Raw genomic sequence first — 21,593 nt, 5'->3', positions numbered from 1 at the left:
GTATAACTGTACTTGGTCTGTATAATTCCTTTGCACTAAATTGTACTTATAACTAGCGTGTAACTGACTGTACTTTTACTTGAATAATACTTTGTGCTTTGGAACCACAGGTTCTAGGTCTGGAGTCTTTATTTACTGTATAACTGCGTACGCAAAATAGCGTCATCCTTAGAGGTTTATAGGCAGGATATCAGAAGGTATAGGCAGGGGTGTATAGAGGTTCAAAGGCAGTATCGTTAGATGATATAGTATCGGTGACCATCAACAATGGCACAACAACTTATCGGCCATAGACCATCCATTGTTTGCAAACCATCGATGGTCAGTGGCCATCCTTAGTATACCATCCCTAATCGGAGGCCCTGTATTGAGCCTTGATATGTATACATGTGCAGCTGCTAGTGGATCAGTGCCAGCTGCCTCTAGATAAGTGAAAGGGAGGGGGGAAAGGAGAAGGAGGACAGCCGGCTGCTGTATACTTTACATACATATAATATACTTTATATTTGCCTGGCAGCTGCTCCATTCCCTCTGCAGCCACCAGGTGTGGATGCTGCTGGGGAGAGACTTAGCCCAGCGGCTGTGCTGCCTCTTCAGGGATGAGGTTTTGCCCAGCAGGTGTGCTTTCTCATCAGCCGCCGGGCTGCCGCTATCTGTACAGCGGCGGGAGGAGGAGGATTTGCCTGGTGCCTGCTCCTTTCCCTCTGGGGACACCAGATGTGGGTGCTGCCGGGGAGAGGCTTAGCCCAGCTGCCTCTTCAGGGATGAGGATTTGCCCGGCAGCTGCGTTGTCTCTTCAGCCACCGGGCTGCCGCTATCTGTACAGCGGCGGGGGGAGGATGTTTTACATGGTGGCTGCTCCATCCTCTCTGCAGCCACCAGGCTGTCTTTAGCTAGTTGGTGGGGGGGTTAGGTGGAGGGGAGGATTTGACCAGCAGCTGCTCCATCCTTGAGCACCGTGGGCTGTTAGTGTGATTTGCCCAGCGGCTGCTCCATATTCTCTACAGCCAACGGGTGAGGGGGCTGCTGGCACGAGGCTGCCTGAGCACTGCTTCCAGCAGTGATCGGCACAGCGTAAGGGAGCAGCGGGACTGGGAGGTCCGTCTGAGATGGGCGGTTGCTGGAAGTTAACTTCCAGCAAGCTGCCCACTGGGCGTTTCTGACTGGTCGTATCAGATACAACCATGTCAGGGAAAGACCAGTCTGGCATGGTCGTATGTGATACGACTGTGCAAGGCAAGTGGTTAAATTAGAAAATTGTAAAATATGGCCACCCGGATCAAAAACTTTGGATGGATCGGATAAGCCCCTGGTATGTCATGTAAGAAAGTTAGTATTGGAAAGCAATGGGGGAAAAGCTGGGTTGCCCCATAGGGGGACACAAGAGGAAAATAACAGATTTATCCTAAATTTTTTGTTAAGAGTAATCCAGGAGTAATATATATCATGAAACAGTGGATTATGTAAAATGTGGCTAGGGATGTCAGAAGATTTGAAATGAAGAAGAGCACTCGGGGAGTATGGGAAAAAATAATGCCTTATCTAATGTGGAATCTGTAAAGATGTCCCTATCCAACCACCAATCAACAGCACAACGAAACATCACCGAAAGAGAGTACGAGTAGAAATCAGGAACCCCTATTCCTCCAGGCGCTCATGGAGCCATGAGCTTTACCAAAGCAATAGATAATTTTTCCCTTTCCAAATGAATCGAGTCATGAGTTTGTGTAGAAGCTTAATATCATGTTTAGACAATCCTATTGGCAACATCTGCATAAGGTAAAATACTTTAGGAAAAATAATGCTTTGAAGGACAGCCACCCTGCCTAGTATAGATAATGGGAGTAATTTCCAATTATCTAACATCATTGTGATCTTGGTCAAAATAGGTGTAAAATTTTCTTCATATAATCTGGTAATATCCTAAGTATTTTATTTTTAAATGGAGTACCACAAAATAAGGAGGCTTAAGGTATTTGGGAAAGTATATGTTTTGAATTACCCAAGGGTAGAATCTCTGATTTAGTCAGATTAACACAATAACCAGCTCTACCTCCAAAATTGTCTATTAATCTTAAGATTTCAGGAATTGATAATGCCGGATCTGAAATAAACAGCAGCATATCATCTGCAAAAAGGGCAAGGCGTAATTTGACATCACTAATTCTAATGCCTTTAATGAAGGTTGAAGTTCTCAGAGCTATTGGTAATGGCCCCAGGGCTACAGCAAAAATGAGTGGGGAAAGAGGACATTCCTGCCATGTTCCTTTATGTATTGTTACAGGATGAGACAATCGGGTTACCTTGAAAAAACATAACTTTCAGTGAAATGTACATCAGCGTTTGTGGCCCCTGTCGCTATTCTTGTCGTATGTTGTGTCAGTAACACTAGAAAGTACTGCCTCCACTATGTGTATAAAAGACAGGCATATATCAATATACTCTTCTAGTATTCGTACTATGTTACAGTGTTACTCTGAGCAAATGAGGAGAATACATATTCATTAAGTTAGACATTATTACTTGTGACTGAATTCTGCAGCTCTACATGGGGAACCTGCACTATATACTTGGTAATATGAGTTTGAGTAATTAATAGTTTATTAACCAATTTTGCAGCCCCATAGAGGGAGTTCAATAGCAATATTGAATTATATGTGGTATGATTAAGTCCTATAGGGGGTGCCATAGCCCGAGTATAAACTAAGCAAAGTACTATACTGCATGAACAAACCCTGTAGTTATACAGGAGGAGCCCTTATATCTGGATTAAGTGTTCACCAATATCAGTTTAGGCACTTAGATGTCTGTATATTAATCAGCCTAAACATCACAACTCATTAATAAACCCCATAATCCCAGTGGGAGAACCATTATATAAACGGTGAATTATACTAAATTGTATTCAGTCCATTAGGGGGAGCTATAATTAATAATTTCCAATAGCATAGTGTGATGCAATCCAATAGGGGGAGCTGTAATAAATAAATTTTATCAGCCAAGTGTAATGCAATCCAATAGGGGGTGCTGCAACCCGAAATTACAATAATTAATATAAACTTTGTAGCTTTACTAAATTGACACATAAAAGCATTTGAATTGTAATAGGCTCCATATAATCCAATAGGAGGAGCTGTGGAAAACAGTGTCCCCAGCCCCAATCCCCAAGATGAACAGTTTTTTTTTTTCTTTAATCGGAGTCATCTGCCACGGCCCACGATTAAGCCCCATCCCTGATATTTGGCTCCGCCCCCTTCTGCTGCTTCTGAAGCAGTAAGTAACGTATATACTGTATGTGTATGTGTACTTAGGGGTCCCCTAAAAAAACAGAATTCTAAAAGAAAACAGGATCCCCGGTCTGGTTTGACTAGCAGTCAGGGGTGATACTTCGGCTGGGATGCCCAGTGAAAGGACTCCCCTGGCTGTGGCATCACCCCTCTGCTAGAATGAGTCTGGTGCTGATTCCGATAAATATAGGGGGACTCTATGCATTTTTTCCCCCTGTATTTTCCAGAACTAGGACCGGCTCAGAGCCCAGTGCTTGTTGTGCTGATTACTGGGGACCCCTACATCATTTGTCCCCCATAATCTGGCAACCAGAACTGGTTCTGAAAAGCCTGGTGCTTTTTGTGCTTCATACTATTATGGATCTACCAGATCCGAGCCTGCATTCTGTGTGCTGCTACCTCCGCCCACACCGCCGCCGCTAGAGCCCGCTACTGTCCCCGGGTTCTGGCCACAGCTAATGCCTGCTATCCTTCCCGCGCCTTTCTGTCAGCTCCCACTGTAGCTAACACCAGCTTCTTTCCCTTGAGCTTACCACCACTAAAACCCACAAATGAAGGCCATCTTTGTGCACCCAAGTGAAGCCACAGTTAATACACCTGCTGGAGGCTCCTACTGCGGCTGCGCAACAAGTTGAAAAGTCCTATCTCTACAATAGCGCATTCTTGAGGTAATAGTTTAAAAGCTGTAGCTTTCTAATTTACCTGAATGCAAAAAGCACGTACCCTGGCACTAATAAAACACACCCCAAGTCTAAATTCCACCCCTACCCTGAGTTTTGCCTTCTCAAAATAACCTATAGACTGCAGCAGAAAAGTGTTCCTAATTGAGAATGTCATAAAAAAGTGACAGTTGGAGATTTAGATTACTCCCAAATCCTCATTTTTTATGGTTATGCCATGAAATTTGGCAGGCAGCACCCAGTGATAGTTCTACCTGGCCATGCCAAATTTCAGATCCATACCTCTAATATCTTTTGAGGTGTAGCCCCTTGAACATCCTGCCCCCCCCCCGGAATTCTCTATGGAGAAATCGTTTTTCAAATGAAAATGCAGCCTTAATATAAGGGCCCATATATATATATATATATATATATATATATATATATATATATATATATATATATATACATATATATATATATATAAATATGTCTATGTATATATATATATATATATATGTATATATAGATTTATATATATATATATATATGTAATCAAAGAACAAAAGGTGGCACTCCAAGTCTTGTTTAGAAAGGTGAAAAAACAGGTGCTTTAATCAAGGTGCCGGCCACTCACAGGGCCTCATTCAGAGGCGGTCGTAGGATGCAAGCGGTCACTCCGAAACAGGGTGGCCGCTTGCATCCTGAACGGCCACCTCCATGTTGGTCATTAGGCTGTGGGTTAACACCCACAGCTCTAACGACCGCTAAGGGAGATGGTCGCGATGGTCAAGACCATTGCGACCATCGGGGCTTACGACGAGACCCTAGGGTAGGGTCTCTTCAACCTTAAGCCCCAGGGAGCTTCCTGCTCTGTTTGAGCAGGAAGCTCCCCACTGATATCACTGAGGATGTCAGTGGTGACGCCCACAAAATGGCAAGCATTCCGAAAGAACACCTCCGTTTGGCCAGGCATGCCCCCTGCCCGCCCAGCAAATGGAGCGAGCTGTCAATCAACATCGACAGCTCGCTCCGTCTGCTTCGAGCCCGCTAACGACGGGTGATCCATCGTTAGCGGGGGCTCGCACATGTGCACGACGGAGCTGTCTCTGTCATGCTCATGCCCTGTGGACCAACATCGAGTCGGTTGCGAGGGCTCAGCGCTCGCGACCGACTCTGAATAAGGTCCACAGTCCGTCGGCCGGGAGGCAGCAGAGAAGAGCTGCTGAAGACAGAAGATGTATTCCAGAAAGAATTAGATAGCATCCTTGATATAGCAGCGATAGACGGGATTATTGATAACAATTAGGAATGTGCGCCTAATTTGTCGTCCAGCTTTGGATTTGCCAAACTGCGGTGACTGGCTATGGATTTGGATTTGAGTTTTTTACAAAAATTGACAAAAAAAGCTAAAATCACATAAATTGGGCTTTTTTTTCTTCCTAGAGTGTTATTAACCTCAATAACATTAATTTCCAGTCATTTACACTCAATTTAGACCACATCACAACTTAAATGATAGTTTTCAACATTATTGGCCAAAGGTTGCAGTGAGCTGACTGGTCACCAAGTGTTAGAGGAGCGGGGCAGTAGCATAGACACCACAGTTTAAAGCACATCTATGAAACATTGCCACACAGCAGTGGCAGAAATGAAAGATGCAATTGTCCTTGGGTCCTTCAGTGACAGGGACTGCCACTTTTTGGATGAAGTGCATGATTTGTTTGGGCCCCCACAAAAAAAGCTACCAATCGGCTAAAGGCAACAGGTCTACAATGGCAATATGTCACCATCATTGCCATCCTCACCCTCTTCAGTGTGTACATCATCCGATTCCTCACACAATATTAATTCATCCCCGCTGGAATCCACCATTACAGAAGTATCTGTACTATGATGAGATTGGCGAGAAAGGTCTTCTTTGTGAAATTTCCAGTTCATTTTAATGAATATAATTTTTTCTACATTTTGTGGAAGGAGCTCCTACATTGTTTGCTCATAAGGTTCCTGGCTGTACTGAAAACTCTCTACGAGTACACACTGGAGGGTGGGCAGCTTAAGTAATGCAAAGCCAGTTTATACAAGGGTCTCCATATTGCCTTCTTTTTCTTCCAATATTCGAAGGGACTCTGTGACATGTCTACTAGTATGGTGTCCTGAAAATAATCCTCCACCATTCTTTGCATGCTAATAGTATTAGATGGAGTTATTGTTGTTGGGCAATTCTTTTAGACCTGACCAGATGTCAAAATGTTGACTTGACTTATCTACATCACCACTGGGTCTTTTGGAAAAGGTGATTTTTTTTCTGGCTACTGGAGAAACCGAAGGAGGAGATGTCATCAGCTGCCAACTTGCTCACCAGATCTTTTAAGATCTGGGTCAATTGTAAAGAAAGACAGCATATGTCTTATACCTAGGATCAAACATGGTTGCTAAAATATAGTGATCAGATTTCAAGATATTGGCCACCCGTGGATCCTGGTAAAGCGAATAAAGGAATTGATCTATCAGTCCAGCATACTTTGCGGAATCACTTTGTTTAATCGCCTTCAAACTCTCAGGCTGATTTTCCAAAAGCCTAATCAGGGGAATCACCTTACTCAAGCTAGCAGTGTCAGCACTCACTTCACATGTGGCAACTTCAAATGGTTTGAGCACCTTGCACAAGACGGAAAGTACTCTCCACTGTGCTGGGCTAAGGTACATTCCCCCTCCTCTCCCAATATCATGGCTTGTCGCATACAGTAGCTATGGATGGCTTTTTGCTACTCCTCCATCTGCTGAAGCATATAAAGGGTGGAGTTCCACCTCGTTACCACTTCTTGCTTCAGTTGATGGCAGGGCAAATTAAACTGCTCTTGCAGGTGCTGCAATCTCCTGCATGCTGTTGCTGAATGCCAAAAGTGTCCCAAACTCTTTTGGGCCACAGACAGCATCTCCTGCATGCCCCTGTCGTTTTTTACAAAAACCCTGCACCACTAAGTTGATTGTGTGAGCAAAACAGGGGATGTGTTGGAATTAACCCAGCTGTAATGCTTTCACAATATTTGTAGCGTTGTCTGAAATCACAAATCCTGAGGAGAGTCCAAGTGGGGTAAGCCATGTTTCTATGACATCTCTTAGTTTTTCTAAGAGTTTGTCAGCAGTATGCCTCTTATTGAATCCGGTGATGGACAGATTTGCCTACCTCTGAATGAGTTGGTGTTGTTTGTTAGATACTGCTTCCGCTGCTGCTAAAGGCAATTCACCCACCCAGTGGGCCGTCACAGTCCTGTAATCTTTAGTTTGCTCACTACCGCTTGTCCACATATCTGTGGTTAATTGGACAGTGGGTACAATAGTATTTTGCAGGCCAATAATTAGTTTCTATTTAACATCCTGGTACAGTCGAGGAATGGCTTTTCGGGTAAAATGAAACTGAGATGGAATTTGGTACCTGGGACACAGTACCTCAATTAACAGTGTAAATCCCATTGCATTCATTGCCTAGCTGTCGTGGCATCAGTGATCCACTGTGCAACAGGGTGAGAGCTGTCATTTTTGCTTCCCCTTGCAAGAGATTCTTTAACAGTCAATAGCTTTTTGGTAAACTACTACTAGTAGTCTTCTTGGTCCACTTCTGGGATGAAGATCCACCCCCAGCAGCAGCAGCAGGCCTAGCACTCAAAGATTCAGTTTCTTGTGAGGTGTCCTGGAAAGTGGAGGAGTCACCGTGACTTAGCATTAACAAATTTGATGCTGGACTACCACTGATCATTCTTGAGGATATTGAGGATGAAGGTGTTGTCGGTGGAGATTGCAAGTGCTAGGATTTAGTAGAGAGAAGGCATCTAGTTAATGCTGGACTGCTTTTGTTATTTTTTTAGCAGTAGTTTCTGTTATCAAACACCTTTCATGAGATCGCTGCAGATGACATAATAATGTGGAGGTTCCTAGATGCTTAACGTACCTACCTCTACTAACTGTGGTCCCACAACAAATGTCTTGACAAGCATTGTCAGTGTTTGGGTAAAAATAATTCCACACAAAATATGTGGATTTGTTGGTTCTATGCCCAAGCTGCTTCCACTGGTGCTTGACCTATACAAACAATATCTTCATCCTCAACATCCTCATTAGTACCAGCATCAGATGCACATATATTCCCCTCAGCCTCTTGCAATTCCACGGTGGCATCCTCAATCTCTATGTCCTTGGCAATATTGCTCATCCCCACAACTACATATGGAACAGAAACTGTGGAGGGCGACATCTCTGAAAGGTCAGGCTTAAACATAGCAATACCACTTGTGCATCCACTTACACTATCCTCAGGGATTTCTGATATTTGTGTTTCTAAAAACACAGTTTGATCTACTGCCTTATTGGTTTTTCATTTTTCTTAGACTTCTTCTATAGTCAGATTGAATAGGTCTTTATTGTCATGAAAGGCACAAGATGTCTCACTGACAGTTGCAGAACCACCACTCAGAAATAAAGGCCAATGCCTGAGCCTTTCCTTACCACTATGTGTGGTGAATGGTATGTTGCCAATTTTCTGTTTTTCTACACTAGTAGTAGTCTTTAGATGTTTTTTTCTTGTCTTTACCCCTGTGAAATCTAGATTTTTTTATTTCAGGTTCCCTAATTTTTTTAAGCCTCTATGCCCTTGAGCATCAGCTTTAGATGATAGTGATGGACTTCCAGCAGCTGCAGTGCTAGCATTTGCTTGCTGCTTCTGCTCTCCTCTTGGTTCATTCTCGTGATGCATATTAATTTATCACTGTGAACTGAAGTCACAGAGCTTGTATACTATACACACAGTGGGCTTATGCCCAGTAAAGTCACAGAGCTTGTATGCACAGTGGGCTTGTTGTGGGCTAATGCCCAGTCATGGAGCTTGTATACACACTGTGGGCTTATGCCCAGTATGGTCACAGAGCTTGTATACACACAGTGGGCTAATGCCCAGTCACGGAGCATGTATACACACTGTGGGCTAATGCCCAGTCACGGAGCATGTATACACACTGTGGGCTAATGCCCAGTCATGGAGCTCATACGCAGACAGTGGGCTTATGCCCAGTCACAGTGCTTGTATACATACTGGACCTGATTCAGAGCCGGACGCTATTTGCGGACGCTCGTTCAGAAAAAGGGGCTGGCTATTTAAATTAAGCGCTCTCTCTTTGCGGTCTGTTGACGCCTCTATGTCTGAACGAGTGAACGAAACATGCTCTCGCTATTTTGGAAAAAATGTCCCCTGGCCGCTCGCATCATACGTCATCTCCGCTATTTATTTGATTAATCAAGTACATCGAAAGGCGTATGAACTGCTCGCAGTGCTTGTGGTTGGATTTTCCTACTGCAATCATGCAAGCAGTTCAGGCTAAAAGACAACCAAGTGACGTGGTCGATGACGCTGCTTTGTTAATTATGCACACCCTTAAAACGCCCATTTTGACAGTTTGGCACGCCTGCATTCGGATCTCCACTCCCCGTTTTCAAGCACCTTCCCCTGTTACCACCCACAAACGCCTCATTCTGTCACTCAAATTAGCAGGCATATGCTATTTTGCGAGCACACGATTTTCGACCGCAATGACTGGTTCGCGCATGCGTACTACAACCCATACGCATGCGCAGATGTGCGAACATCGCTTGGAGCGAATGAGCATCCGCTTACGAGCGGCTCTGAATCAGGCCCACTGTCCGCTAATTCCCAGTCACGGAGCTTGTATACACACAGTGGGCTTACTGTATACATACAGTGGGCTAATGCTCTGTCATGGAGCATGTATACACACAGTGGGCTAATGTTCAGTCATGGAGCTTGAATACACACTGTGGGCTTATGCCGAGTCAAGGAGCTTGTATACACACAGTGGGATTATTGTATACACACAGTGGGCTAATGCCCAGTCACAGAGCTTGTATACACACAGTGGGCTAATGCCCTTTCACAGAGCTTGTATACACACTGTGGGCTAATACCCAGTAAAGTCACAGAGCTTGTATACACACATTGGGATTGTGCCCAGTCACGGAGCTTGTATATACACAGTGGGATAATGCCCAGTAAAGTCAGGGAGCTTGTATATAGTTATACACACAGTGGGCTTATGCCCAGTCACTGAGCTTGTATACACACTGTGGGCTAATGCCCAGTAAAGTCATGGAGTTTGTATACACACAGTAGCCTTATGCCCAGTCACGGAGCTTGTATACACACAGTGGGCTTATTGTATGCACACAGAGGGCTAATGCCCTGTCACGGAGCTTGTATACACACTGTGGGCTAATGGCCAGTAAAGTTACAGAGCTTGTATACACAATGTGGGCTTATGCCCAGTCACAGAGCTTGTATACACACAGTAGGCTTATTGTATACACACTGTGGGCTAATGCCCGGTCACGGCACTTGTATACACACAGTGGGCTTATGCCCACACACGGAGCTTGTATATACACAGTGGGCTAATGCCCAGTAAAGTCAGGGAGCTTGTATATAGTTATACACACAGTGGGCTTATGCCCAGTCACTGAGCCAATATACACACAGTGGGCTTATGCCTAGTACAGTGGGCTTATGCCCAGTCATGGAGCTTGTATACACAGTGGGCTTATGCCCAGTAAAGTCACAGACTTATATGCCCAGTCACGAAGCTTTTATATAGCCCAGTCACGGAGCAGTGGGAGCACACACAGTGGGCTTATGCCCAGTAAAGTCACGGAGGTTATTTATTATTTATATATCAAAGTCAGAGGGCAAATGCCCTTGAAAGTCCAGCAGCAAGAAGATGGAAGAAGAACTAGTAGCACTACACTCACTAACACTAAATAACTACTACGTTCTTCCTCTGCTCTGTCTCACTCTCTCTGCAAAATGGTGCCGAGTCCTGGGTGCCGCACCTTTTATAGAGGCGAACGTCACCCGAGTCTTGTGAGGTCTCGCAAGAATCTGATGCTGCATGGGTGACGTTTGGCCTCGAGGTGGAATGCGAGTCAGGCGGGAACATCCAATCTTGCGTTCGGGTGGACTCAGATTCCACCTGCTCATCTCTAATAACGATATTAAATGTGTTTTGTTTAAAAAGTACCCCATTGTACCTATATTCTATACTATCCCCAAAAATTCACAAGGACACACAGAGGCCCCTAGGTAGGCCAACTATTTCAGCTAGGGGGGCTCTGTGTAAACCCACTGCAGTATAATTGGATGCATTTTTGCAACCGTGTGTTTACTCATCTTAAAGACACTTCGGCTTTGATCCAGGCATGTGAGGAGTTTGGGCCCATTCCTGAGGATTTATTGTTGGCCAGCATTGATATTGTTTGTATATTATATATGTCATTTTAAATCATTCACATTTCATTAACACATTGATTTATTAATACACATCTATCCTTTACACTTCACTATCACCTTTTGGCTAGAATTTTCTGGGGTGCCTTGCTTCGCAAACGTGAACCCCTTAATCTTAGGGACGCCAGTATAGAGGAGCCTTGACGATTGGCCTGGCACTTATTCATATATTTGCAAATGTATGTAACCAATACCTCTGAATTTCTACTATTATTATGTAGGATTTAAGTATTTTTGATTTTGCTACAGTGTGCTGGAGGGAAAATGCTTTTTTTTCTGTGCTCAGCATTGATGTCACCAGTCTCTATATGTGTATTTACCACGAGAGGGGACCTGTGGCAGTCAGAAGGCTTATCACAGGAAATTCAAAATATATAGGCCCAGACATTGATTTTTTAATGGAATTATTGGAGTTCACATTGGTACACAATTTTTTAATTTATGATGGTAGGTTTTTCATTTAATTAGCAGTCTGCACTATGGGCTCATGCGTGGCTCCATCTTACGCAAATGCATATATGTATGGGGTAGAGTTGGATTAGTCATTTTCAGAGAACCAAGTGAGGCAACATGTTTTTAAATATTTTCATTATATAGGCAACATTTTGTTGTGGCTAGGGCCTGAGCAAGAGTTGTTGGAACTCATTGAGGCCCACAATGCATCTGATTGCCCAGTTAAATTGTCTATGATAACTAACAAATCCAGTATTGATTTTCTTGATGTAAATATCACAGTGAGGTCAGGAACAATGAACACCATGTTGTTCTCTAAACCAACAGATAGAAACACTGTGTTAAAATATGACAGTTTTCATCCCAGATCCACTACTGATAGTTTACCGTACTCTCAGTTTATCAGGATATGTAGAAAAATGAGTGACCCCCAAGATAGAGAGATCCAATTAAATTCCAGGTTTACTAAATTAATAAAAAGAGGTTATCCAGTAAAATTATTGGTACAGGCCAAAGAGAAGACTCAGGGCCATAATCCTTTGGCACTCCTACAGGAGGGCAAACACAAGCAAGCCAAGACTAACGATGTGCTCCCCTGGGTTAATAGATTTGACAATAAAAGTCATCTCACAAATAAGAAGGTCAAGAAATTATGGCCCTTGGTTAACTCAGATCCGGATTTACGGAGTTTGAAAGATGTTAAACTTATGTCTAGTTTCTCCAGAGGTCCTAATATTAAAGATCTGGTAATCAAAACCGATATTACCAATTGGAATGTCAGCCCTGGTACCCTGAAGAGAAGAGGGGTTGTTATAGATGCATAGGATGTGTGACATGCAATTATTTAATACCTGGTGATAGATTTGCCCATCCACACATTGGCAAATGGTTCACAATCAAACATCCCCTGTCCTGTTCCTCCAAATTTGTTATGTATCTTCTTTCTTGCCCATGTGGGTTACACTATGTAGGCAAGACAGATAGACAATTCAAGGAGAGGATGGCGCAGTATAGGGCGGCCATCAGAGCTGCATTGTTGTCTGGCACGAGTGAGCAAGCAGTGGCCAGACATTTTGCAGAGGCCAGACATAACATGGCCATGTTGTGGTATCAGATCATTGACCATGTCCCTGCCACATTGTGCAGAGTGGACAGATCACGTAAACTTATTCAGTTAGAATGTAGGTGGATTTTCTGGTTGGATACTGTCAGTCCAAAAGGACTGAATGAAGCCCTGTATCTGAATTGATTCCTGTAAAGAGGAATTATTATTCATTGGGTATTTTACTCGAGCCATTTTCATTCAGGTGTCTTTTTATTCTATATTGTGTTTGTGTATGCTACAGCAATGGGCAGTCACAGTACATGGTGTGGGTAACACCACTTGCACATTTTGTATGTGTAGGGCAGCAGGATATACATTTCTCTTTAGGAGATAGTGTAGGCTGCAATGTCGGTAGTGTGTAGCTATTTGATTTGTAGTTAGATATTATGTGATTTTATGCATCACTTATGCTGCAGTTAATACCAGTTAGTAGGCATATAGTCCATTGTATATTAATAAGGTTCACCAGATGTAAGTTTTGTTTCATGATGGCTGCTACACAGCGGGGATTCTTTACTGTATAACATTATTTTATTTTGAGAATCTGTGCCACATAGTACTTTTTTTACTGTTTTAGATGTATTGACTTTTTGTTTGTTTGTAACACTCCAGCTTAAAGTTCAGATGCACTTTATAACATTATGACATGGGTTGTTTGTTAACAGTGTGCGCTGTGGACCAGTGTTCACTGTGGTTACTATAGTGATACACACAAAGGAAGTTGTCAGACTTGCCAGTTTGGTTCGTCTCCCTGGTCCCTGGCTGTGCTGTCATCACTTCCGGGGTCGCATCATGGGCATGACCGGAAGTGCGGTACCGCAAACCGGGGACCAGCGGCAGTGGAGGAGGGAGAGTTCTGTATGTTTGCTATTTAAGGCTACACTGTATTCTGTAACTGTTGTGTGTCCTGATGAAGGGGCCTGGACCCCAAAACGTTGATTAAAGCACCTGTTCTTTCTAAACAAGACTTGGAGTGCCACCTTTTGTTCTTCGATTATATTGGGGGAAGGCAAGCCCCACGAAGGCACCCAAGCAGGTCATCAGTGGGTTCCAGCTACCTGCAGAGTGCTGGCTGTGTTGATTTTATAAATATATATATATATATATATATATATATTTATGTGTGTCTATGTGTGGGGGCATATATATATATATATATATATATATATATATATATATATGTACTTTGTGTGTATGTATGTATGTATATATAATATATATATATATATATATATATATAGGCCCCCGCATATTTGTTGCCCAAGGGCTTCCACAGACCGTAATCCTGCCTTGCCCAGGGGACCCCACAGACTTTAATCCAGCCCTGCTTTGCGGGCCCTAGTAAATTCTACTGAATAGTCTTGAAATATGAACATTTTGTGGTCCTCCCATTGTAGTTTTTTATCCATCTAGACCAAAATGTGATTTTGTAATTTAGGCATCTATAGAGGGTAACTCGTGGACAAGGCTTATTTGGAGATGGTGGGGGACCAACCCTATGAACCCTTTCGATTACAAGGTCCTGACATTCTCTTTCAATTCCCAGTAAGGAAGATAAGGTGTTCCTTAAAAAATTAGATAAGGAGGTTCACCTCACAGTTTCTGGCAGTCCCACAAATTGGACATTGTTCCTGTGGGAACGGTTTTCTATGTCATCAAGTTTAATCCAGACTTGATGTCTATAATTAGTGAGATTTTTAATCCCTCTATGTCATGTACCACTGCTCCCAATTGATTTTCTGCCTGCGTCACCCTCTGGTTTAGGTGTTGCAGCTGCTGCATAATGTCTGTGACAGCCTGTGTTAGGAGTGGTGTCATGGTGGATTTAATTGCTTCCACCACATCTAAATAGGTCACAGGGGCATCTGGCGGGCAACATACCTGAGCGGTGGGATTTGGAGACATGCTCGCCACTGTTTTCTTGGGAGCCAGGGAAACAGGATCGGGTCCCGCCTCCGGCGCCATGTTGCTAGCTGTGTGGCATTTGTCAATGCGCTGTGTTTGCGGCATGGCTGGGTGGCAGAGGTGACGAAGCAATCCATAACGATCGTAGTTCGTCTAACGCTGGCAAAGGGGTACCAAATGGAAACTGTAAACAGCCTAGAAAAGGGTTGTCCTGGGTTGCTGTAGCAGAGCTCCAACTAGTTCTGTCTCACTCCATGAGACTGGAACCGGAAGTCTCTATTAGATTATTTTTAATTAAAATGTCTCATCTTAAAAAGAAATGGTCACCAAATTATTTCAAGTTATTGTTCCTAAGGATTAAAGTATACATCTTCCCATACTGTGTAATCCACTGTTTTTGTACAACTGAATGCCCCGATGTCTGATGTGTGTGCCTAGCTGCACACAGTACAGATCATGGCACCCCCGCACCCCCCTTGTGATGCTACTGACTCAGGGGCTGCCAGCTCTTACAAATCAGTGTCTGGATTCAGGCTGAGGTGGCGGAGCTAGTCTGGGGTGTTTCCACACCCTGTTCCCCCTCTAGCCACCGCCACATTGCCCAACTGATGGATCATATGTGGCAGGCTGGCCCTGGTCACCCTCTACTCTCCTCCCCTCCCTCTTCGTCCAGCACCGAGGTTTGCTGATACTTATAAGAGCAGCAGCAACACATACAGATTTGGCCACAGGTGGCAACGCTGGGTGCCGCCCCCTATCGGCCGGCTCCCCTGGCGAGTGCCATCCTGGCCAATAGGTAAATTGCTGATGACCATTCATGTGTGGGGTTGCTTCTCAGACAAGGGAGTGGGATCACTCACAACTTTGCCTAAGAACACAGCCATTAATAAAGAATGGTACCAAAACATCCTCCAAGAGCAACTTCACCCAACCATCCAAGAACAGTTTGGTGATGAACAATGCCTTTTCCAGCATGATGGAGCACCTTGCCATAAGGCAAAACTAATAACTAAGTGGCTTGGTGAACAAAACATCTACATTTTGGGTCCATGGCCAGGAAATTCCCCAGACCTTAATCCCATTGGCCCAGAAGTTGATTGACAGCATGCCAGGGGGCGAATTGTAGAGGTCTTGAAAAAGAAGGGTCAACACTGCAAATATTGACTCTTTGCATAAACTTAATGTAATTGTCAATAAAACCATTTGACACTTATGAAATGCTTGTAATTTAACTTCAGTATACCATAGTAACATCTGATAATAAGGTCTAAAAACACTGAAGCAGCAAACTTTATGAAAACCAATACTTGTGTCATTCTGAAAACTTTTGGCCATGGCTGTATATATGTATGTACGTATATATATATATATATATATACATATATATAATTACAATCATGCACATACTGCACAGAGGCAGCAAAGAAGCCGGAGGAGGGTCAGGGGTAGGCATAGAAAACTCTGCTTGTTCTGTCCCAGCTGCTAGTGGAGAGTGAGAAGGGTGATGCTCGCTGTCCTGAGTACACAGTAGCAGCTACTGGTTCTAGTTGAGGGGCAGAAGGGTGATGCCGGTTGCTCGGGGACACAGCAGCAGCCACGGTTACCATGAGCCATGGCTGCTGCTTCTACTGAAAAGGGAGAACAGTTACAGTAACCCAGCTTCCCAATTACTGCTGGCCACAGTGATCAGGACACAGCAGCAGCAGCAGCTGCTGCTACTATGGATGTCACGGCTGCCATTGCAGCCATGCTGGGAGGGGGGTGCATCCAGGTGCCCGATCACTGTGGCCAGCAGTGATTGAGACATAATGGAGAGGAAGTTGAGGGTGCAGAGGGACTGGTCCCTCTAATATAGGCAGCTGTGGGAAGAATAGCTTCCCGCAGCCACCTACTGGGCATTTCTGACTGGTTGCATCAGATATGACCATGTCAGGGAAAGCCCAGTCTTTTATGCTCACATCGGATGTGACCAAGCCAGGTAAGTGGTTAAGCTATTTTGTACAATTACATCCTCTCTATAAAGTCCACACATAACATTACATATTTTATCTTTCTTCACTTTCACATACCACTGACTCTAGACCAACATTCCTGTGTGACTAGATCATACAGGCCACCAAGAACCTCTGCAATCTGGCTGGACAGTATGCAATATATAGCACAAATTCTTGTATATCAATGCCTTTTTCCCTATAGCGTGTAAGCTTGTGAGCAGGGCCCTCTTACCTCTTTGTCTGTTTTATTACTGTTTTGCAGGCACTATATAAGTTGTTTATAAATTAAGATGAAAGCGAGAGAGAATATATATAACACAAGCAAATATTGGATGTAATTGTAGAGGTACTAGTATGATCTAGAAGTTTGAATCAGAAATGGTGTTAACAATTTTAGAAATTTCAGAGGTCTCATAATTAATCCCCCCTTTTCATAATGTAATTGTACAGCATACATTTAGCACAAATGCTGAACACTAGGGGGTATATTTACTAAATTGAGAGTTTTTAGAAGTGGAGATGTTGCCCATCAGATTCTACTTTTAACTAGCACCTTCTAGAAGATAATATCTAGAATCTGGTTGCTATGGGCAACATCTCCACTTCAGTATCAGAATCTCCAAGTCTATCCTACCTCAGGGGTGGAGCTCTTTCAGCTATAACTATGTCTATAAACACTCTTGATGCAGTCACACCAAACAGCCCTTCTTGGCACGACAGGTCCCATGTGACTCGGGTTGCATCAAGCATCAAGTGTCTTTTTGTCAGAAAATGCATTTTATTCACAATTAGATATGAAAGATTACTTCACAAGACTGCACTGATTAATTTGATATGCAACATTTGTATATCTGTGTATGTTTGAGGGGCCTATTCATTAACCAATAACTGGCCTGGTAACCATGCCGAAATGCTAGCTTCAGCACATTTAGGTTACTGGGCTATTCATCGTCAGGGGCCCAATGGACCCCCTGATATTCAGCAAACTCCGAAAACTGAAAGTTCTCCTTCAGACGGCACTTGTTCTCGGATCCCTGCTCCTTCCTATGGGAAGGAATTCTCCTCACTATCTCCCAGGCAGCTGTGCGCATTCTTGAACTCAGGTTATGCATGCATAGCCAGGACGATGAGGAGTAAGTAATGCAGCTACCGAGGGGACTGCTGCTATTCGGAGCTGCTGTTCCCACACCGGAGTAATGATGCAGGTGTCATGTTTCCCCTGCTGCGAGTTGGATACTTAAGTATCCCTCACAGCGAGTTCAATACCTCATCATCGGAGGCCATACAGCCTCCGATGATGAAGAGGCCCCTGAGTCTGAATCTAGATACAAACTTGCCAAGTGCTACGATGCAGCAGCCGTGGCTTTTTTCCACACCAAATCCCATTGTGCTTCATATACAAATTTAGTAGAACACAGATATACAAGTGTCGCAAATCAAATTAATCAGAACAGTCTCATGAAGCGGGTTGTCATATCCAATTTCAAGGACACATTTTTGGGTGGCAGGACGATTTGCACAAGTCCTGGTAGCTTTCTCAAGTGTCCTACTGTATATGCAATATACTTGCATTGTTTTCATTTTTAAAATATGCATTTTTCTTTCCATAACCATTCTATTGTTTTTATAAAATCTATTATCATAACATATTAAAAATTAAATGGATGATGCATATAATTTGTACAGATACACAATATTCTATAATAGTATTTAATAAATAAATAAGTACCTGATTCTGAGGTGAGAGTAAAGCAAGAAAGAGGAAGTGAAGGCCCCATACATCTACAATGTATTGGGCCAATTCCACGATCCCCAAATGACGTGGTTGGAGCATACGTGAAATCCAAAATGTTGGATCTCACAGAATTGCCTATTGCAATCAAAATATGATCATGATCAGCAAATCAGGGCTTTTTAACATGAAGAATTTCACTGATTCCCTGATGATCCCTGATCATCAATGGTCGCCAATCCTGACCAGCGGATAGGCAGTACCAGTCAGATCAGGGATCAGGGGAATCGTGTGAAATGGCCACTTGATGAATGGGGCCCTTAACTGTGCACCTGGACAAACCATGTTGCAATGCAAGGGGTGCAATACATTTATTTTTTTTGCATGCAGGGTAAATACTGGCTGCTTTTGCATGTAGCCCACAAATGCTGGACAGATTTATTTTTATACTTCAATTAGATTTGAGTTTGGACACATGCTTCTCAAATCATTACAACATAGTTTTGCACAGTTACCTGCTCTGTTTTTGCTTTAATTCCACCTCTAAATCAGGCCCGAAATTATGTAAACGTGACCTAAAATGATGCATTAGACTCCTAATTTTTTTAAATGATTGCCCGTATTAAATTAGAAGCAAAAAGCAGAGATCTGCGAAAAAGTATCGTCAATTGTGACTTTTTGCCTGTCGGAAAAGTATCGCCGTATTCAATTCCATCTGATTTTCGCGTACATGGAAAGTCAATGCAATGTAATAGGCGAAAAAGATTCGCTTCTGAATAGCAGGAGAAAAGAAGTGCAAAATTTTTGTTTAATGGTGCAAAGGTGGGGAAACCACTCAGAATTCTTGGGACAGCCCCCCAATAGACAACTGTGTCAAAAATTCCTAAAAAAATAACTTAAGAACACCCCAACAAAGTAGCAAAATAAGGTTCTGGGGGTGCACTAAGAAGGGGTCAAGTGTTTTGGGGATTGCAGGTGCACTTTTGGGGGTGGAATTTCAATTTATTTAAAAGATCACTTTAGAGACTTTAAAAGATGCTTGCACCCATTTTCAGGTACCCCAAATTTGACAGGACTACTTATTTTCCCCCTAAAATACTGTTTTCTGCTATTCTTCACCACTTGTGCAAAAACAAAATAGTGGCAATTGTGTGAACTTAAGTACCCCAAGCAGTTTTATTAGGACTAATCGGGCACTTACATTAACCCCAATGTTTCTGCAGCTTATTGGGGGGTTCAGGCTGATTTTCCTGATACTGACACCACTTTTCGCCTGTTCTGACTTTGCGTGTCTCCGTTTTCGCGACCTTTGGAATTGAATATGGTGAATAACGGGGGCATGTACAATAAGTTTCCGCAGCTATAATACGTGATGTAGGCGAAATGTCCAGCTGGCGAAACTTTATTGATTATGCAAAACTAATTGAATACGAGCTGGTTTGACTAGCTACTGTATATCCAAGCTGGGCCTATGGTATTTTGGGCCTGATTCAGAGTATCATGGTATGCAGTAGCAGCTGTGACGGTTGTTACAGCTGCTACTGCTAAATTGTGCTAATGCCTGCAGGAGGCTTCTGAAGGAAAAAGATGCCTCCTGTCCTGCTAGCATTGCAGATCCGATTCCTGCATCCAAAAAACATATCATTGGATCACCATCGCGACCAGCGGTTGTGATGCTCGCAGTCATCACCCACCTGAGTAAGTCTAAGATTACTCAGAATGGGCAATAGAGCTCCTCAGACACTTTGGCCTGCCCCCATTTTATAGAATGGTCCCCAGTGCCGCACCCGCTGCACCCCCCAAATAGCTGCAACATGCCAATAATGCTGCAGCTGTGGGGCACTGCGAGTGAGATCACAGATCAGGATCTGCATGTGCAGAGTGTGACCCCTGCGCATGTACTGATAAAAAAAACATTGCGTTATTGCAAAAATATCACATAACTATGATACTCTGAATCAGGCACATTGTTCTTTCACTTTTATATTTTATTTCTAATAAATCATTAATTATTTCTGGATGTTTTTCATGATTTTGTAAATTGTCAATAGTACATCAAATTGTCAGATTCATTTTTACCTCGTTGTCAGGATTCCCACATAAAACGACACAGCTGTTTTCACTCATTGCTTGCTCCTGTCTTATAAGTATATCATCCCCGGTTCCTCCTGATTTTGGGTTTAAAGGATGCCAGGATACCCAGCTCTGGTTATGTAGTGTTTTGATCATGAAGGAACTGCTGAAACAAATGCATTTTTCATGTTATTTGATGCCTAAAGTTTCTACTATTCAGTTAAAAATCCACTACAGTTCTGCCAAAGAATAGTATAGTGATTCCAGTGGTCCAGTACTGTAGGGAGTGACTGTGACCTACTGAATGTTGTGTCCAGGGCTTAAAGAGTTCCTGCAGAGGTAGTGGAACCAAGGGTGGATCTAGACTTTTCTTTTAGGTTGAGGGGTGCAGTTTATGAATAAATCTTGACTCCACCCATTTTCAGTCATCCCCTCTCCTATTTTCAGTCTCACTCTCAACTCATTTGGGTTCTGCACCTGCCATTCACCATTTTGTGCATGTGGCAGTCATACGTTTCCTAATTATGAAAAACTTTGTGAAGTGTTCCCCATAAACTAAAGATGGTGGTAACTATCAGAGCCAGGCCCCAGAAAGTTATGAGGGGCTACTTTTTTGATCAAAGTACTGTTAAAAATATGCCCTATACAATGGACTACCCCCGGGACTGCAGCAGTGGGTGGTTTCTTATAAACATCTCCCTCTATGCACACACAAATATATGTATATATATATATATATATATATATATACATGTACACACACACTGGTGTATATATATATATATATATATATACACACATATACATGTATATAAACATACATATATATATATGTATATATGTATGTATATATATATATATATATATATAAAGTGTGTGTGTATATATTTATATATATGTATATATACACACACATATACATGTATATAAACATACATATATATATATATATATATATGTATGTATATATATATATATATATATATATCTATCATGTGTGTATATATATATATATTTATATATATATACACACACAC

The 21,593-nt window shown here is 42.8% G+C and overlaps 1 protein-coding gene across 1 annotated transcript in view; it reads right to left on the bottom strand.

Annotated features, from left to right (window-relative positions):
• Nucleotides 1-20,712, bottom strand: part of MFRP (membrane frizzled-related protein) — a 681,594-nt gene extending 660,882 nt beyond the window's left edge. The window contains exon 1 of the mRNA XM_088443796.1: nt 20,563-20,712. Within this exon, the coding sequence (XP_088299922.1) occupies nt 20,563-20,712 (150 nt within the window). The remainder of the gene's footprint in view (nt 1-20,562) is intronic.
• Nucleotides 20,713-21,593: the final 881 nt, after the last annotated feature.

This window comes from Taudactylus pleione, unplaced genomic scaffold (assembly GCF_031769625.1).
Source record: "Taudactylus pleione unplaced genomic scaffold, aTauple2 ptg000334l, whole genome shotgun sequence".
NCBI lineage: Eukaryota > Metazoa > Chordata > Amphibia > Anura > Myobatrachidae > Taudactylus > Taudactylus pleione.
This window is presented reverse-complemented; position numbering and strand designations above follow the sequence as displayed.